At 39.5% G+C, this 18,149-nt stretch overlaps 1 protein-coding gene across 2 annotated transcripts in view; it reads left to right on the top strand.

Annotated features, from left to right (window-relative positions):
* The first annotated feature begins 5,610 nt into the window (after positions 1–5,610).
* ANGPT2 (angiopoietin 2) overlaps positions 5,611–18,149 on the top strand; it is a 40,842-nt gene continuing 28,303 nt past the window's right edge. The window contains exon 1 of one of the 2 annotated variants that reach the window (XM_056488351.1): positions 5,611–7,013. In XM_056488351.1, coding sequence (XP_056344326.1) covers positions 6,729–7,013 — 285 coding nt within the window. In that variant the 5' untranslated portion in view covers positions 5,611–6,728. The remainder of the gene's footprint in view (positions 7,014–18,149) is intronic. The other variant, XM_056488352.1, reaches the window with a different exon arrangement.

Here is an 18,149-nt window from a genome sequence, read left to right as displayed (position 1 = left end):
TGATTATCTGAGAAAAGATAACCAAGTTTAACCCAAAAGAAAGGAAAGCAAATCCAGCCAGTGGCTACAAAGAAAGCAATGAAGTTGACATATTGGTAGGAGAGATGCTGAATTTAGACCTTCCAAATTCAAAGCAATTAAGTATAAAATCTACTTGTGAGAAGCTCTGACGGTTGTCTAACCATCCTCATGGTAGCAAAGTTGAATGCAATTTATTGAGGAAGAACTAATATAATAAGCTTCATTAGCAAGTCAGGTTTGAAATATTATGGAGGAGCCAGACAGATTATGTCACAAAGTTCAGTTTGTTGATTATAAAGATCAAGATAGGGATTTTAGACACATTAATGAAAGTATAAGATCAAAAAGGGGAGAAAATAAAATATCAAAGAAATAAAGGAAACATAATTTGCAGATTATAAATTTAAATGCATTGCAGGATGGTGGCAGTGACAATTGTTAAAGAGAAAAAGGGAGTATGGAAGAATTTCCAAGAGAATACACAAAGTCTGGTTTTGGCTGCATTATGCTTCCACTAGTGCTGGGACATCTAGGAGAAATGCTGTGTACTGAAATGATGGATTGGATGTTACAAGGCAAGATGGGAAAAAACAGACTGAGTCACCAGGACAGGGTGGAAACTGAAATTTTCAGTGGATCAGATTATTGACCTCTTGTCCCTTCAGCAGAAGTACAATATGAGAACTATTGGGCAAATGCCCTCCCTTGTAAGGAAGGGCACTCAAAGGAGACGTGATGGAACGTCAGAGATGGAACATACAGATGATTATGAATTCACAAGATGTTACACCAGATGTTCTGAGCGATTACAAATAAGCTGCAGCTGAGAAAGTGAGTGGAATCCTGAGACTTTGTTAAAGAAGTCATGAGAGACTGGTGCAGAAGCTCAGATGGAATAAAAAAGATAATGAGATAATGGTGGGGAAAGTAGGAATGATTGGTAAGATATTATTATTAATTTTAAGTGCTAAAAATCTGAACTATGGGTCTGGTTGAAAAGAAAATTGTTTGGTTTATAGGAAAGCATAATAACATATCACTCCTCTCTTTGAAAAAGACTGTAGGATCTAAAAGCAGACAAGATTTTCAGCAGCCTAAAAATCCAATAGCTCTAGATCCTGTTTTTAAGTTAAAAGTTCATGAGTCTTGTCCTTGTTGACATTGTTCCTGAGAAAAATGCTAAACTACTTACAGTGAAGGAAAATATTTTGAAGACAGCAAATGGAATTATCATAAACTAATATTAAAGTACCAGGAACCCAAGGTGGGAACTTAACATCAAGTGTCAAAATGTGAGGAATGTAAATACCACGAATATATAAAATATTTCATTAATTTATTCCATGTTTCAGATGATTTTTCATCTCAGATTTGATTTTGAAGTTACATTACAGTATTCTCATTTATATATGTAGATTAAATATCCCTGTAAGAATGCAGCACAAAAACCTACTTGCTTACATGGTTTTGCCTTTAGTTGGTACATATTTTATGATGTAGTTTTCCCTTCCTAAAATGAGTAAACTGCTGAAATGAGAAATTATCTACTAATCAACATCTTGAAAGTTTTAGGTGGCAAAGTTTGCAGATAGCAGACTAAAGCCAAATCAACATTTTCTTATATTACTTAAGTTTGCTTCCTTTTCTATCAGAGGTCTCCATATCTGCCTGTCAAATAGAAGCTGTGCAGCTGTAAGTTGGAATTAAAGATATTAAAGATAATGTTAGTAGAATTCAGGCATCTCTCTCAAAGCAGCCTGGTCATATGCTGTATGGAAGAAACACATGATTGGCTGAGTAAGGGAATTTACTGTTTCCCAGGAAAGGAAATTGCCTGCACACATCTGGCAAAATGTTCTAAATGTTTAGTTTTGACAAAATACACATTTCAGCTCTGCTTATAAGGTGAGTTCTGTAGAGTGAGTATCTTCTTTCTAAAAAGCAAAAGATCTAATTTGTACTTTAAATACATCCCCTATTTGGTATTTAATGGCTTATACTGTATACACTTGGCTCTAAAGCAAGCAGGAACTCACAGGCTAAAAGCTATATTTTAGTTTACAGAAAAAATGTATCATGAATGTAAATACAACACTCCATATCGACAGAAGAAATGAAAGATGCCGAGAACAAGAACATGAAAGAAATACTGAGAGGATGTGACTAGTATGAATTATAACTTTTTACTCAGTTTCTGACATTTATAAGACTCCATGCCAAATTATTTAAATTCCTCCCTACTTCAACATGTCTAACAAAGAAATGGTCGTTCTCATAACTGGCAGGGGACAGATCTCAGTCATTCTGTTTTCAGAATAAGCCCTCCCTTTCAAGCAGACTTGTTAAAATGCCTCTAAGGCTCAGTAAAAAGGCTGTACTCAGGCATCTTCCTTCCTCTTCCTCACATTTCAAGGACAAAAATGGATTTAACTTGCCTTACTTTTCACACCAGTTTTCTAAATTTAGCTGTTACTACTTTCTTTCCCCCTGAACTCTGACTGGCTTTGACTCTCTGGAGAGGCAGAGAAGACCACTTCCTCCTCCACAGCTGGGAAAGCTGCTCCCAAAGGGATAGAAAGGGTGAAGGATCACAATCAACTGCCCCAAAAGATGCACCAAATACGGCACAAAGCTGCAGCAAAGGGTTAAAGGGATGTATATTTATTTTGTTGGCAAGGTGAGCAATCACTAACTTTCCTGGACAATGGGACAGAGCATCTCATTAAAGCAACACGAGTCCATTGGACCAGATGGGAAACAGCAAAACCCTCTCTCAGTTATGTGTGTGTGTGGTTGCATTCAGGTCCTGCCCCACAGCCTGGGATTAGCAATGAAAGTTGGGGAAATCATTACCATGGTGCTCCTCAGGGTGTGACTCCAAGACCTAGATGAGAAGCACAGTGAGTAGAAGCTGGTGGTGCCTGCTGTGCTGGTAAGAGTCTTCCATCAGGAGTTTGTTGTCACTGCTCAGAATAATTAATATCTGTGCTTTCTGTACCTTTTCACCAAGCTGCCATAGCAACTGGCCATTTACTCATTCATTCATTCACAACAACAACACAAAGACCAAGACACAAAAACCAAGCCCAGTTTAAAACACAGTAAAAGGTGAACTTGTTTCTCTTTCCAGCATTCCTACAACCACAGTTCTCCCTAGTGGAGGCCCAGCATACAGCAAGGCTTCCCAGGCAGCCTCCAAAGCCAGTTTTGCTCCTGGCCTCATTACAGCACAAGGGCCTCCCAGGGTCAGGCCTCAGCCTTTCATAAAGGAAAAGAGACTCCAGCTCAAACCTTTAGAGACACTCATCTCTCCTCCAAAACCCAGCAATACTGAGCTGCCAGATTACAAGGGTGATGTGACTCACTGGGGCAGCACACAGATGACAAGCTCTACAGCCATTCAAAAACTACTGATTTAATCAAGCCTCTCATGGAGATCCTTTCTAATGAACTCTCAGCAGATTCTCCCTTAAATCTCTTTTATATGTGTTCAGTCCCTCGAGTAGACCTCTAATAATTAAAAAGAAAACTTCTAAAAGACACTACACTGCTCAGTCTTGCATTTCCACTTAATATGTAACCAAAGAATTTAAAAACAAAATCCATGAAAATATAATCAGAAAAATAAAAATTATCCTCCAGTTCTTCCTCATTAAGAGACAGATATTTCCAGGGCTAAAGCAATCTAATTTTTAGTACTACTCTATTGAGTTTACACATATGGTGAAAGGAAGGATGACTAGGTGGATATGGACCTTTATTTTTTCAGGCTAGCTGTGCAAGGAAAACAGGGAACAGACCAATTTGAGGACAAGTTGCAATGGGAAATTCTCATTTAACTTAAAAAATTAATTAAAGTACCCATATAACAGAAAATGCTGAATTGGAATGTCTGGTTGGATAGAAATGCTTCACATGGTCTAGTGGATTAATCTAATGCTGTATTTTGTCTTCATTGGATAATAGTGTTGGTCAAATATCTTGCAAAGATTGTTATTCATGTGGAATGAAACATTCTTTCAAAGACATTGAATCAAATTCACTGAAAATTATAAATCAGTATAGAACAACCTTGAAACTTTATCATCAATGCAAGTAGCTGTCCCATTTATACTTCATGTACCAAACCCTCCAAATACATGTATTTTGTTGCAAATAATCTTGACCATTCCAAACATATTCTTCTGTTTCCTTTGATTAGAAGGTTGAATATATGAATACTCCATGGGAAAAAAATCCTACAAATTGGTTTCACTCATCACAGTCTAAATATAATCAGAATCTTTCTGGAATTCACCAGAATTAAATTCTAGAGATTTTCCTTTCCAAAGGTAACTATATAAAGAAATGTCAGCAGCTTCCAACAATATGAGACATGAATTTTAGCTGCTATAACTATTTTTGACAACCCCTGAACACAAGTTCCATGATATAAAAAAGTAAAGCCACGTTATACAATATACAAGACAAAGCAAATTATATGAGTCTGTCTTAAGAAATACTGAGACATGCTGGGATTTTCCTTGAATATGAGAAACTTTGGTTAGTAATTCATGTTAGTTTGATTAGCACGGCATTCCTTTTGTTTATTTTAATTAAGAAAAAAATCTATAATTTCCAGATTCAGACCTAGCCAAAATCTCAAGCAGTTTGTCTTCAGGAGTTAGCATCCTATCATGCTGGTTTCAAGACAATTTCTCCTTACAGAGAGGTAAACTTTTCCAAATTTCAATGCAATGGACTCTTTCCTAGGGTGTGGTAAGTTGGCTAGTAATTTTCCACTTTTTCAAGATGACCAATCATTGCAGAGACCATGGGAGTTGGGAAGTAGTCTTTTTTACTCTTACATATAAATTTCGAATACTTTACTAGAATTTCCCTCCCCTTTTATGGGTATTTCCCACTCCCAAGGGCACAGAATTGGGCAAGGGAAAGCCAACAGGGTAATTCCTATTCAGCCATGCGACTTCCTGAGCCATGCCTTACTGCCACTGCCTCTGGATGGTTTTTCCTCTTCCAGTCCCAGCTGACTTGTGATTTCTAACTCATATATTATTATCAGCACTTCCAAAGTTAGCCATGTCATACAGAAAAAAAAAAAAAATCTTTAAAATAATAAATAAAAAGCTTGTAAACGCTTAACCCTTGAAAGACATGCCTAAAATTGAGTGTTCATCTCAGAGATTCAGTAAAATACAAATTCTGTGTTCAACTGAAAGCCTCTAATTCCTGCCCCTCGTGTTCTCTTTGCAAGGACGTACCCAAGCCTGCTTTTAAATGCATGGGACAGTATATTTCTCTGTAATTCCACAATTACATCTTGATTCAGCGCATTTTAGATAAAATAAATTAAGAACAAACAAGCCCAGGGACTTGTGTGTGTGTGTGCGTGTTTAGGGGGGTGGTGGAGGGTAAGGAGTTTAAAAATGATTGCCATCGCAAATAAGTCACTAGCATAGTTGGAGGCTATCGGAACTGCTTGCTCTGTCTAGGAAACTCTCAATTAGGGCCGTGCAGCAGGAATTCACAGGGGTCGCGCCGCTGCCGGCTCCTCCCTGGGGTTTCCTCTGGCCGCCCGCTCCCGCTCCCGCCGGCGCTGTGCTCTGTGCGCTGCTCACTGTGCGCTGTGCTCTGAGCGCTGCTCACTGTGCGCTGTGCTCTGAGCGCTGCTCACTGTGCGCTGCTCACTGTGCGCTGTGCTCTGAGCTCTGTGCTCTGAGCGCTGCTCACTGTGCGCTGTGCTCTGAGCGCTGCTCACTGTGCGCTGTGCTCTGTGCGCTGTGCTCTGAGCTCTGAGCGCTGTGCTCTGAGCGCTGCTCACTGTGCGCTGTGCTCTGTGCGCTGCGCTCTGAGTGCTGCTCGCTGTGCTCTGTGCGCTGTGCTCTGAGCTCTGTGCGCTGTGCTCTGTGCGCTGTGCTCTGAGTGCTGCTCGCTGTGCTCTGTGCGCTGTGCTCTGAGCTCTGAGCGCTGTGCTCTGAGCTCTGTGCTCTGTGCGCTGTGCTCTGAGCGCTGCTCGCTGTGCTCTGTGCGCTGTGCTCTGAGTGCTGCTCGCTGTGCTCTGTGCGCTGCGCTCTGAGCTCTGAGCGCTGTGCTCTGAGCTCTGTGCTCTGTGCGCTGTGCTCTGAGCGCTGCTCGCTGTGCTCTGTGCGCTGTGCTCTGAGTGCTGCTCGCTGTGCTCTGTGCGCTGCGCTCTGAGCTCTGAGCGCTGTGCTCTGTGCGCTGTGCTCTGAGTGCTGCTCGCTGTGCTCTGTGCTCTGAGCGCTGTGCTCTGAGCGCTGCGCTCTGAGCGCTGCCCCGGCCCGGCCAGCCCGGGGGGAGGAGCGGCCCCTCCACACGTGTGCCGGCTCTCCCAGCCCCGGCTATAAGGCAGGGGGCTCGGCTGGGCTCGGCTTGGTGCAGGGCAGGAAGGCAGGGCCGGGGGGCGGCTCAGCTCAGCTCGGCTCGGTTTAGCTCGGCTCGGCTCAGCTCGGCTCGGCTCAGCTGCCGCTTCCCGCGCCGGACCGTGCGCGCCCGGCGGGAGCGGCCGCACCTCCGGGCCCGCCCGGGGCAGGCAAGCCCAGCCCAGCCTAACCCAGCCCAGCCTAGCCCAGCCCAGCCCGGCAGCACATGGCAGCGGAGCGCTCGGCTGCGCCGCAGGTTAGCTAGGGCCGGGCTCCGGCCAGCGCATCCAGCCTCTCCAGGTCCGCCGAGTCACCGCAGGCATTAAAATGCAGCTGGCCGCCTGCTTCTTCTTGGGCTGCGGCATATTCTTAGCTTCAGGATACAACTCCTTCAGTAAGAGCATGGAGACCATAGGCAAGAAGCAGTACCAGGTTCAGCACGGGTCGTGCAGCTACACCTTCCTCCTGCCCGAGGCGGACAATTGCCGCTCCTCCGCTCCCTACGTGTCCAACGCCGTGCAGAGGGATGCGCCTCTGGACTATGATGATTCTGTTCAAAGGCTGCAGCTGCTTGAGAACATCATGGAAAACAACACTCAGTGGCTAATGAAGGTAGGTTATTATAATTTCTATCCTAGAAACTTAACATCCTCTTATCTCTTTCTGTGCGATTCCTTTTTTCTTGAACAGTGCCTAAATTCGCAGAGTGCATTGTCTGCAAAAAGTTGCTTTGAAGTCTGGGAACGTAATATCAACTAGAAAAGGACAGTGAACTGCATAGTTCTGCAAAGTTTGTCATTACATTTGAGTTGCTTGGACAAATTGCATACACAGATAGACTGTGGGCATGTCTGAAGTTTGACATGAGAGAAGCAGCAACTAATTTATAATTAACTGCTAAGGGCTATTTTAGATCTATTTAAAGAATATAGAATGTACCTTTATCTGAGGCATGCCTAAAAAAATGTCATCTGAGATGTGATTTCAAAACTTGAATGCAGAAATTAACCTGTTAAAACAACTGATAAAGAAGTGTAGTTCCAGCAAAGACTGCAAGTCAGACTTGCAGTGAAATTAGCCTCGTGAAGTGATAGAATTTCAAGAAAACTCTTGAGCAGATATCCTTTGCATCCTGTAACATTTTCAGTGAAATGTACAAGATTCAAGGGGAAAATAATCTGGAAAAGGTGTTACAGATACCACAGAGCTTCCTTTAATGCCTTCCTTCAAGGGAAAATGACGTGCTTATTGCCAAAGTGGTAACATTTGTACCTGAAAGAGCAGGAAAAAAATTTGCAGCATATATTCTTATTACTGGAGAATAAACCTTATCACTATTTCACATTTTTATAGAAATTAATTTAATTCAATATGCTATGCACTTCAACATATTTTGACTTTAAAAACCTTTATTTCACTACTACCTGGAAAAGTGTGGTAGTGTAGTCTAATAGCATAGTCAATTTATGAGTGTTTTTATTGTTTTTGCTGAGATGCCTGTCTTGTAAGCAATAAATATCTAAAGGACTTGGCACTGTATTTCCAAATAAGTGTTCCAGTGATGCCACAATGGTTTCTTCATAGTGAAAGAAATGTGTTGAGAATGGAGAGAATTCAGTTTTTTACAAAGAATGGCCATTTCATACATAGTTATAAAAAATTTTTGCATTAGGGCTCACTACTCTCATCAAAGTTACAATGAAGTGTGCTGGTGAATTTGTGAGTGTTAAAATTCACATTCCAAAACAAACAGCACAGAGTTTTCATCAACCTGAAAATGAACCTTGAAGCTTAAATCCAAAATGCATACATTTGAAGGCTCCAGTGTGGAATTCTAAATCTGTCTTTATAGGTTAAGGATGCTTAATTTAGAGACACAAACAATGTCAGTTGAGTAGTTTTTGTTTTTTTTTAAACAGGCAACTTACTTTACTCCACTTACTTACCTTTCTACTTATTTATTTACAATGCTCACTATTGTAATGCTAAGACCAAAATAACAGATGTGCAATGTAGGATGAAAAACACATAAAGTAGAATAGTCTAATCTACACAGCTGCTAAGCAATTTCCTAACATAAGCAGTAAATCACACAACACTTCAGTCCTAAATGCCACTTAAGTAGACAAACACAGTATCATAAGTGGCATCAGGTAAACAGAAACCAGTAAGCATCCTTATTTAGTAAAAACTGTGCTTTTTCCTGTCAGTCCCTGGGAACTCAGTGCCAAGAGGAATAGGATAACTATCTCTAACCCATTCTTTGGGGGATCAAAACATAGATTCTGATTTACAAGACAGAGAAATGTTTCTTGTATTTGAGCAAAGGCTTCTAAATAAGATGCTTTAGAACAGCTTGTTTTTTTTTTCCTAGCTCTTCCACAGCTAAACATCCTGTAAAATATCTGCTGTTTGCCTTTTTCACTATTTTAACACCTGCTCTCTATGTCATCTGTTTTGTTCACAAAGAGCCTCCAACAAAAAGTGCTTTTCCTCAGATTTACTTTGCTAGAGACACCTGGTCTGCAAGTGAAGATAAAAAGCAAACAATAACCTTTAAAGTTGCTTACAGAGTTTACTTGCTCTTTTTTTAAGGTCACTTATACACGTTCTTAGGTTTATATTTCAACCTCCCAAAATATAGTGCAAGGTCAGTCAAGGTAGAGTGAAAACATTGTATTTGCTTAATTTTTTAGTGTATTGAAAGTGTAATATGAGATTGCTTTTAAAAATAACCTGGCATTTAGCTTCTCAGCAATTGCACAAAAACCTTCATTGGATCTTTCTCTTTAAAAGTTATTTTTGTTCATTTAAGAGGCAGAACCTGTTTTGTTTTGACGTTATGGAGAACATACATTACAAACTTTTAGTGTGAATTCACCTTTAAACATTGTTCCTGAAATATTGCACATCCCAAACATTTTTACACACCTCCCCCTCTCCTGCCTTTAATCCATCAACTAAAGGAAACGTTCTGTTTCTGAATGAACACTGGGCTGTGTGAATGGAACAGCATGGGAAGTGTGCACTTCATCTGCTTAATGGGCAAACACAATGGGAAGAAAATGAGTTAGATATGTCCAGGTTCTTTTCTGATCTGTTCCTGCTTAGGAAGCAAAATGCTTTTTTCTACAGTTACTGCAAGTTGCTTCTTCATGAAAACACATTTCTTTTTCAATCTGAACTTTAATAATGCATTATGCCACTACTGTGCCATACATAAAACTGGAGAATGTCTTTTGAAAAGCAGATTATGTTTAAGCATTCAGATGACAAGGTAGAACAGACCACTATTCCACCTAATCCATGGTTGAGCAGTAAGCCAGTAAGTGATACTTCGAAGCAAAGGCCAAAACCCTAGATCAGCTGTGCTGCAATATACCTGAAATGAACTTTCCTCTTTGACTTTTCCTATCTTGGGATCAATTTGTATACTGAAGTGTAAGATTCTAATGTGTATGTGTGAGCAGGGAGAATAAAGCTCTCTATAATAAAATTTTCAGTTAGGTTGAGATGATAGTAGGTCAGCATGCAGCTGAGATACAAGACAGGAAATTTTAAATATAGACATATATGTTAGCTATTATACTTTGGAACTTTTATATTAAAACACTAGTTTTCAGATATTGAATAAGGTTTTCAGATATTCCTGAAAGCCAGGCAATCCCTTAGTCCAACAATTTAACTGTTTCTATCTGAAAAAATGGCAGCTTTACCAATTGTATCACAGCACTTGTACTCAAGGAACTGCAGTTTTTTCAGATATTAAGACATTGAAATAACTGAATGCTGACTTGAATTTGCTTCTTAATATATTGACTTGATCCTATGACTCAGGAGATAAGACTGTCCACAGCAATAGTGTAAAAGAAAAGGTCATATTTTCTTAGTCTTTCCTGTTACAAACAGCTGAAAGCAATGTATGATCAAATTGATGATAGCATCTGGAATATAGATAATTTATTTGTAGTTTATCAGCAAATCAAAAGACTAGCAAATAAAAGTCTGTGTCAGGAGTCAACACTTAAACCCAAGACCAGAGCTTCATCCTGAACCATCCCAGCAGACTTGGGAGGCACTGCTGACAGAAATGCAGGATCTTTGGATACAATTAATTTTTCTCTTGTCTTTATACACTGAAAGATTATAATTATTGCTGAACTGAATGTAATTTGTCAAATACAAAAAGATACTTCAACATGCTGCCATGCAAAACCGTCTGCACATAATGGATAGGGACAAATATATTGAACAATGTTGGATTTTGAAGTATGCAGGAGATGATTCTGACTCTGAATTCTGCATTCCTTTCTTAAGTAATGCATCTGTTTTTACTTATTGTGAAAAGTGTTTGTTTCTGTCTATCAACGAGTATTTGCTAAGGGAAAGAAAACTGGCAGGACTCAAAAGAAAATACTTTCTTACTTTCAGATTAGTATGTTACCAGATAAAGTTTCCACACTACTCTGGATGACATAATTTTGCAGTTTATTGTTCTATTTCCTGTAGGTAAATTTCAGTGAAAGGATTTGAAGTGGCTCTATTTCATGTGTTTAAAAACTATGTTGTAGAAACCATTTCTGTATCATTCTGGAAATACCAAATTGGTGATACAGGTATGAAATTGTACAAAATCAACAAAGAAGATGAGATTTTTCTTGTACAGATCTACAAGACAAAATTGAAATAGAAAATTCACCTTCTCCAAGAAGTTATCAGTAAAAAAATGGGATAAATAGAGGCTTTTATTACAGAGCCACTCTTACTAGCATTCAAGATAAATTTTCCTGTGCTTTGTTTGTTATTAATATGACCATAAACTTGTCATCTTTGACTAGTCCAAACAGCAAAATGGGAGATTTTCTCCATCAACAGAGACAGCAAGTGCTTAATTTAATTTTCTTTTCTTTCTGCAAGTGTACATAGAGAAAATGAGCTTGAAGATTCTTGAATTGTCAGTTACCAGTTCTTTTTATTTGCATACCCTCTTTATATACAAAAATTAACAGCATAACCTTTAGAATATCTTTGATACTTTGTCAGAAAGACTGAAATTGAGGATGGTGTTTCTTTTACAGACAATTATTGTTACCACTCCTTCTTTCTTGTTAATTATGTAAAAATTCAACATTTTGCATCTCACCTCCAATTTACAAAGTAAAACAATAAAATTTGCTTGATTCCCAAGAGATCATGTATGTATTGCTTAGAATGGAAGTTACCCTAGAGCCCACAGAAATGGATTAGACCCACTTCTAACCCTCCAAATAGGACAACTAGTACCTTTAGTGACTGTTTAATACTGTCCTTTACATACTACAGTATTTGCTTTTGAAAATGTACCATATTCTTTGATTTACAATACTAAGCAGCTTAGTTAACCATTATTTCTTTAATAACTTTTAACATACTTCAATGCAAGAACCTCCTGGTGCACCTGTCATATTTTGGGCTTCTACACAGCTTTGGCTGAAAGCCAGGGTGGGGGCAGAGCAAGGTGGTCTTCCCCCACTGTTACTATTGCTCTAGTGCTGGACAGGCAATATGTAGACACTGATTGAGGAGACACAGACTTACATCTTACATTAGTGTCTGTGACAGAGAGGGGCCACTCTTGGATCTTTGGAACTTAGCAAAGCCAGGATTTCATCAGGTGCCTCAGTCTATATTAATCAGCCTCCTAGAGTAAGTTCAACCAGCCTCTTCAGCCTGAAGGAGGCAAATAGAGGAATGGAAAACTTAACAGGAATCCCCCTTGAAGACAGGCAGATTTGTCAGCGTTGCTGAAGAACTTAGAAAAGCTAGTATGCTGCATGGCTCTCATCCTGACTTATATCATCATCCTACTACTTCAGCACTGAAGTTTGTAAGCCTGAAAATCCAGAGACAATGGGTAGAAGGTACAGCTGTGGACTAGACTGCAAATATTACATGAATATAGAGATAAACATTATGCTTCCCACTTACTAAAAACCAGCTTGAGTTCAAGAGTCAAATCAGGGTTGATTGCTTTTCCATAAGAACTTGGTGTCTTCCTATTCCCACATCCTGACAGAATCACTTGCAGACTGGTTTGGTTTGGAAGGAATCTTCAGAGATCATCTAGTTCCAACCCCTCTGCTATGGGCAGGGCCTTCTTCCAGACTGAGTTGCTCAAAGCCCTATCCAGCCAAACCTTGAACACCTCCAGGGGTGGGGTGTCCACAACTTCTCAAGGCAGCCAGTCCCAGTGTGTCACTGCTCTTACTGTAAAAAACCCCAAAAAGCACAAGCCAAAATGAAACAGAAAACCCACAACAAAACTGACCAAAAAAAAATTAAAAAAAAAAAAAAAAAATAGCCCAAAGAAAAAACAGAAAAACCACCCCCAAACTTCCTGGAGCTGGAGATGCAAGTTGTACTTCAGAGAAAAATGGTTCTCACATCTAGTTAACATGTTAAGAGACTAATGGGAGCCTTAAGGATACTTGTACAGACTGCATAAGGGGAAAATAGGAGAAGATTGCTCTTGGGGGAATTTCATGTGCCTGAAACAAGGATGTCGTGCACAGAAAATACTTTAGTAGTCCAAATGCACCCTAGGAAATATCTCACTGGTAATAACAGTGAAAGCAGTGTGTCAGTAGACTGTTACTATCACTAGATCCTTTGAGAAAAGGAGAGTTTCTATGGCAGTGAATAAGAAGTTTCAAAAACATGTACTGACAACTTTCTCTGCCATTTTATTATGTGAACTTCTCTGACTAGCCAAATGTAAACTGGATGTGGGAAAATAATAGAAATTTCAGGTAATTTAAAAAGGCAAAGCATTTGGGGAGAAAAGTATAGCACAGTGCTTTAATACCTGGAAATGCTTTAAAGATATGGCACATTACACAGCATTAAACCAAATAACCTAATGCACACAGTAAGTTAAAAAGTGCTTTACAACTGAAAACACTGTGATAATTTAATTTCCTTGACCAGACATATTTCTAGGAAATGAGGTAGAGGAAAAAAGAATTTTATTTATTCTGTAGTGCGAATAAGAGAAAGTAAACCAGGCTCAGAGGAGATGTTAAAGAATTCTTCAGGTTACAAAATCCAGATCTATGTTTTGTATAAAAGAAATCCCACACCTAGATAGTTCTGCAAGCACTCACAATGTCAGTTCTTAGCTGCCTAGCAAAAGACATTACTACTCCTTAAAAGCTTTTCTAAAAGAAATTCTTACTGTATTCCAAGCAATTTCTGAAAATCCTGTTAGTTTTTATCTGTTTGTGGAACAGGTTAACCCTAAAATTAAGATATTGTTTATAAAGCTCAGCAAACATATCCTTTAATTTGTATGATTAAATGATATCTATCTGTTCTCTTTCCAACTTCCATTATGGTTTAGTCTGAAGAGAGAGCAGGAAGCTACAGGAATTGTTCTGCTGTCTTTATACTGTCCTTATGAAGCTTTATCAATTTAGCTAACAATCTTCCAAGAGTCTACTAAGGTCATAAAAAGGTCTTACTACTAAAAAGAGAAGGCTGGTAGAATATGCAACCCTCTTTCTGCTAACTTCTCTCTCTGTTAATAAAAGTATGGTTGGGAATCTAGTATTCTTCACAGAATTCATTATTCACAGAAGCTGTAAGGAAGCATTTTCCTCTCTAGATGAGCAAATACTTCAAAATTCTTAGATGACAGCAACTTTTTTTTCCAATTCAGCTGTCTCTGGAGATTTCTTGTTAAAATCAAGTAGCATGTGTCACAGCTTTGCTCAAACTCCCTTTAATAATGTAGGGAAAATGTTATCTTTTTAGTTTTGTACTTGCACTCAAGCATTATGATAGAGTTTTAAAATAAAAATCACAACTATACAGAGAGTTCCTTTACCCTCTAGGGAACAATATATCAAATTTGTATCACTGATTTTGCTCAGGTATTAAAACCAGTGTATTGTGGTAACAAAATGGAGACCTTACTATTTCCAGAAGGGTGAAAGAAAATACCTTGCTTGATTCATTACTGCTCTCTCCATCTTAGCAACTGAAATTCTTCTAATAGGCATTCAAGTGTTAGACTGTGTAATAGAGTAATATAATTATCATGAGATTGAAACTAGCTGTGTTTATTTCAACATCTGTACTAAAGCATTGATGAGGACCAGAATAGTTCAGTATAAAATCAGAACTATTGTATTAGAGCATTCCAATGTGGTACAGCATAATCACTCACATAACTGCCATAATTTGTGACCTTCAGAAGCAAAGTTTTAGTATGTTTTTTGAATAAACTGTTTGTCAAAACCACAGGAAAACACACTGAGCAAATGTTTGATCTTTATCACTCCATTTAAAAGAACATTTTGACAGGCAGAAAACCTAAAAGTTCTCATCGTTGGAGAAAATAATTGTATTGATTTAAAAATAGTAGGATCTTCTGAAAATCTCTAGTATCAAAATGACTGAACAGTGTCTTAAGCCCTGTCCAAACAAGAGCTGTGCAGACCTGCTCATTCTCACGCTGCAGGCTCTGGGAGTCATTCACCTCCTGCACCCACTATCAGCTTCATCGCTGCGCTCCCTTTCTGCTTCAGGCCTGCACCTGATGTGCGTGATCCTGGAAGGAAAAAGCTCTTTGTTCCATTCTGTCAGGGTGTGGGAATGGGGAGACACCCAGCTAAGTGGAAAGGACATTTCCTGGGCAGTAGCCATAGCCCCCATGGCGATGTGACATCTGTGTGGTGCAGGGCTGCTGCTCATGTGGCCTGATGTACACCCTTACACAGAGGTACCTGAGAGAGCTGAGAGGTTTGACCTTGATCCCTGGAACCTAAAAATCATTCTAGTTTTGTCTTCCCTGACAGAACCTGTAGACATCATGTTATCACACTTTATATACTTTGGTCTTTCCCCATGTACTACGTTATATTCTATGCAACAGTTTTCCTCATTTTCCATTTACAGGGTGTGCCTGCAACATACTAGTTGAAACCCAGAGTTTCAGAATGAAATATAAACCAGAACCTTAAGGAGAACAGGCCATATTTTCCTTAGAATATAGTCAAGAAGCAATAGCCTCATTTTTCCAGGGTATCAGCTGTCTACTGACAATCTCAGCTGTGCTAAGTCTTAACACTGAAACATGTAAAAGCTGCATACCAAGAACTAAAATACATGTAGTAGTGGAAAGCACACTTGCCATACTTTTGTTTGCATCAATAGATGCCCTGTCCAGTCAGACAGTTACCCCGGCGAAGACCTAATGAAAAAAATTTCCGTAATTTTGCTTTTCTTTTCAGAACAATTTTTGCAAACAGGGTAATTCAACTATTCAAATGAAACATTAGTTTCCAGTTTCTGAGTCCAACTTAAAGAAATGGATAAAGTAGGCAAAAGACAGCTTAAATGAATAAGTAAAAGCTACAAAAATCTTGTGTTTTACTGCTTCTAAGGAATCGACTTAAAAAAACCCCCAGGCTTCCTTGCATGAGGTCTGAACTTTGACCACATTAACTATCCCTGTGTTTTCACTTATGTTAAACTGTCATCCTGATGCCAGATTTTCTGTCAGATATAATGTTTGCCTATAAAGTAATAGTAAATTAAAATACCCTATTGTAACTGCTACTGGAGCCTTACTGGGAATGTTTTCTGAAAACTACTCTGACACGATGAAACAAAGTTCAAATAACTTGAAAGTAAGCCCCTAGACTAATAACCTGGCCCTTAGAAAGAGTATAAACTGCAACAAATATAAACAATCTGACCCCGTTGAAATCTTAGCACATACAAGCAAGGATTCTGACAACTACAGTTTACCAGCTAGGCAAAAAAGTTTAAATATATAGTTAAAAATACCCTAATTTTTTCCCCTGACATGTAAGTTTATTTGACTTGAATCTAGAAAAAACTTAGCCATGTCTTGAGTTCAGCTTCTTTGTATGGCAAACTTTATTATTTTAAAAAGGCTCTGAGGACGGCATACAAAATCCTAGCTCTGCTCCAAACAAGTAGAAAAATTCCCACTGACTTCTTTGTGAAACTAAAAATAGTTAGTTTTACTAATTAAGTATTTATAAAAATTTTTGAAAAATATTTGAAGTTGATAATGGAGCAGGCCAGTAAATCAGACAAGTGCTTTAAGGCTTAATTCATGTGGAATACCTCTAACTAAGTAAGGATGCTACTGGAATAGAAAAAAGAGTAATAATTTTCATCACAAGGAAATAAACATTTTCCTTTTCTTGTCCCTCTCTAGTCCACGTGGGAGCAACATCTCCCTAGAGTCTCATCAGAGTCAAGTCCTTTGCACTCACTATTTTCCTCAGTGAATTTTCTTCCAACTTCACAATGTTTTTTAAACTTCAAGCAAACCAGAGAATTCATTCCCTCAGCTGGCTTTAAGATCAGCCTTCTAGTCCCTTTTGCAGCTTACTAGGAATTGTCACTAGGAATTCTTATCCCTATTTCTATCCACATCCACTTTTAAAATTCTGCTCACAAAGATTAATTTCTTTATTTCTTTCCTTCTATTAAAGTTATGCAGCTTCCTGGCTGTCCCTTTCCTCTACATTCTTTCTCATTTTGAAGTCTCAGTTCTGGATTCTTTTGTCCTCATTAGCTAAATTTGCTTTTAACCTTCTGTGCATACTTTCCTGAGTTTTGACAGAATCACAGAATGCTTTGGGTTGGAAGGGACCTATAAAGTTACCTAGTTTCAACTCCTCTGCTGTAGGCAGGGACACCTTCCACTAGACCAGGTTATTCAGAGCTCCATGCAGCCTGGGGTTGAACACTTCCAGAGATGGGACATCCACAGCTTCTCTGGGCAACCTGTGCCACTGCCTCACCATCCTCACTGTAAATAATTTCTTCTTAATATCTAACCTAAACCTACCCTCCTGTTTACAGCTGTTCCCTCTTGTCCTGTCACAACATGTCTGTGTGGAAAAGTTCCTCTCCAGCTTTCTTGTAAGCCCCTTTTAGGGGGAAATCTGCCCTATCATCTCTCCGAAAATCCCAACTCTCTCAACCTGTCTTCATAGAAGAAGTACTTCAACATGGGATCATCTCCTTCCTCTGGACCCATTCAAATCCCTCCTAGTGCAGCACCCTCCAGCTGAGGTTTCACCAGAGCAGAGGGGCAGAATCCCCTCCCTTGCCCTGCTTTGGATGCAGCCCAGGATACCACTTCCTTTCTGTGAGAACACACTGCCAGGGCATGTTCAGCCTCTCATCCACCAGCACCCCCAAGTCCTTCTTGGCAGGGCTGCCATCCCTTCACTGCCCAGCCTGTGCTTATGCTTGGAATTTCCTGGACCCAGGTTCAGGACCTTGCACTTGGCCTTATTGAAATCTGTGATGTTTGCATGGGCTCACCACTCAGATCTGACAGATCGCTTTCTTTTCTGGCTCAGTGCATGTAGTATCAATGTCATTGTACTTTCTGCACTGCTAATGTGCTTACTCATCCTGACAGCAGAGCTTTACATCCAAGAGAGTCTCTGGAAAGCATATTTAATAGTCTCCCTCTTCAGTGGCCCTTCTTGTCAGATCTTGACAGACAGGGAACAGTGTCCTCTCATAAAATACCCATCCTATAATGGATAGCTTTGGTTCTCAGATATTTTTTCTGAGTTTCTCCTCTTCTCTTATGGTTAATGCCAACAGCATCATTTGTTTTGAGAGGAACTGGCCTCTGGTTTTTCTAGAAGGGCACCAACTGGCAGCTGCCTGGTGTCAAGCTTTCAGGAGCACTGACTGGAGCTCAGCTCA

The sequence above is a fragment of the Oenanthe melanoleuca genome, chromosome 3 (assembly GCF_029582105.1).
Source record: "Oenanthe melanoleuca isolate GR-GAL-2019-014 chromosome 3, OMel1.0, whole genome shotgun sequence".
Classification (NCBI taxonomy): Eukaryota; Metazoa; Chordata; class Aves; order Passeriformes; family Muscicapidae; genus Oenanthe; species Oenanthe melanoleuca.
This window is presented reverse-complemented; position numbering and strand designations above follow the sequence as displayed.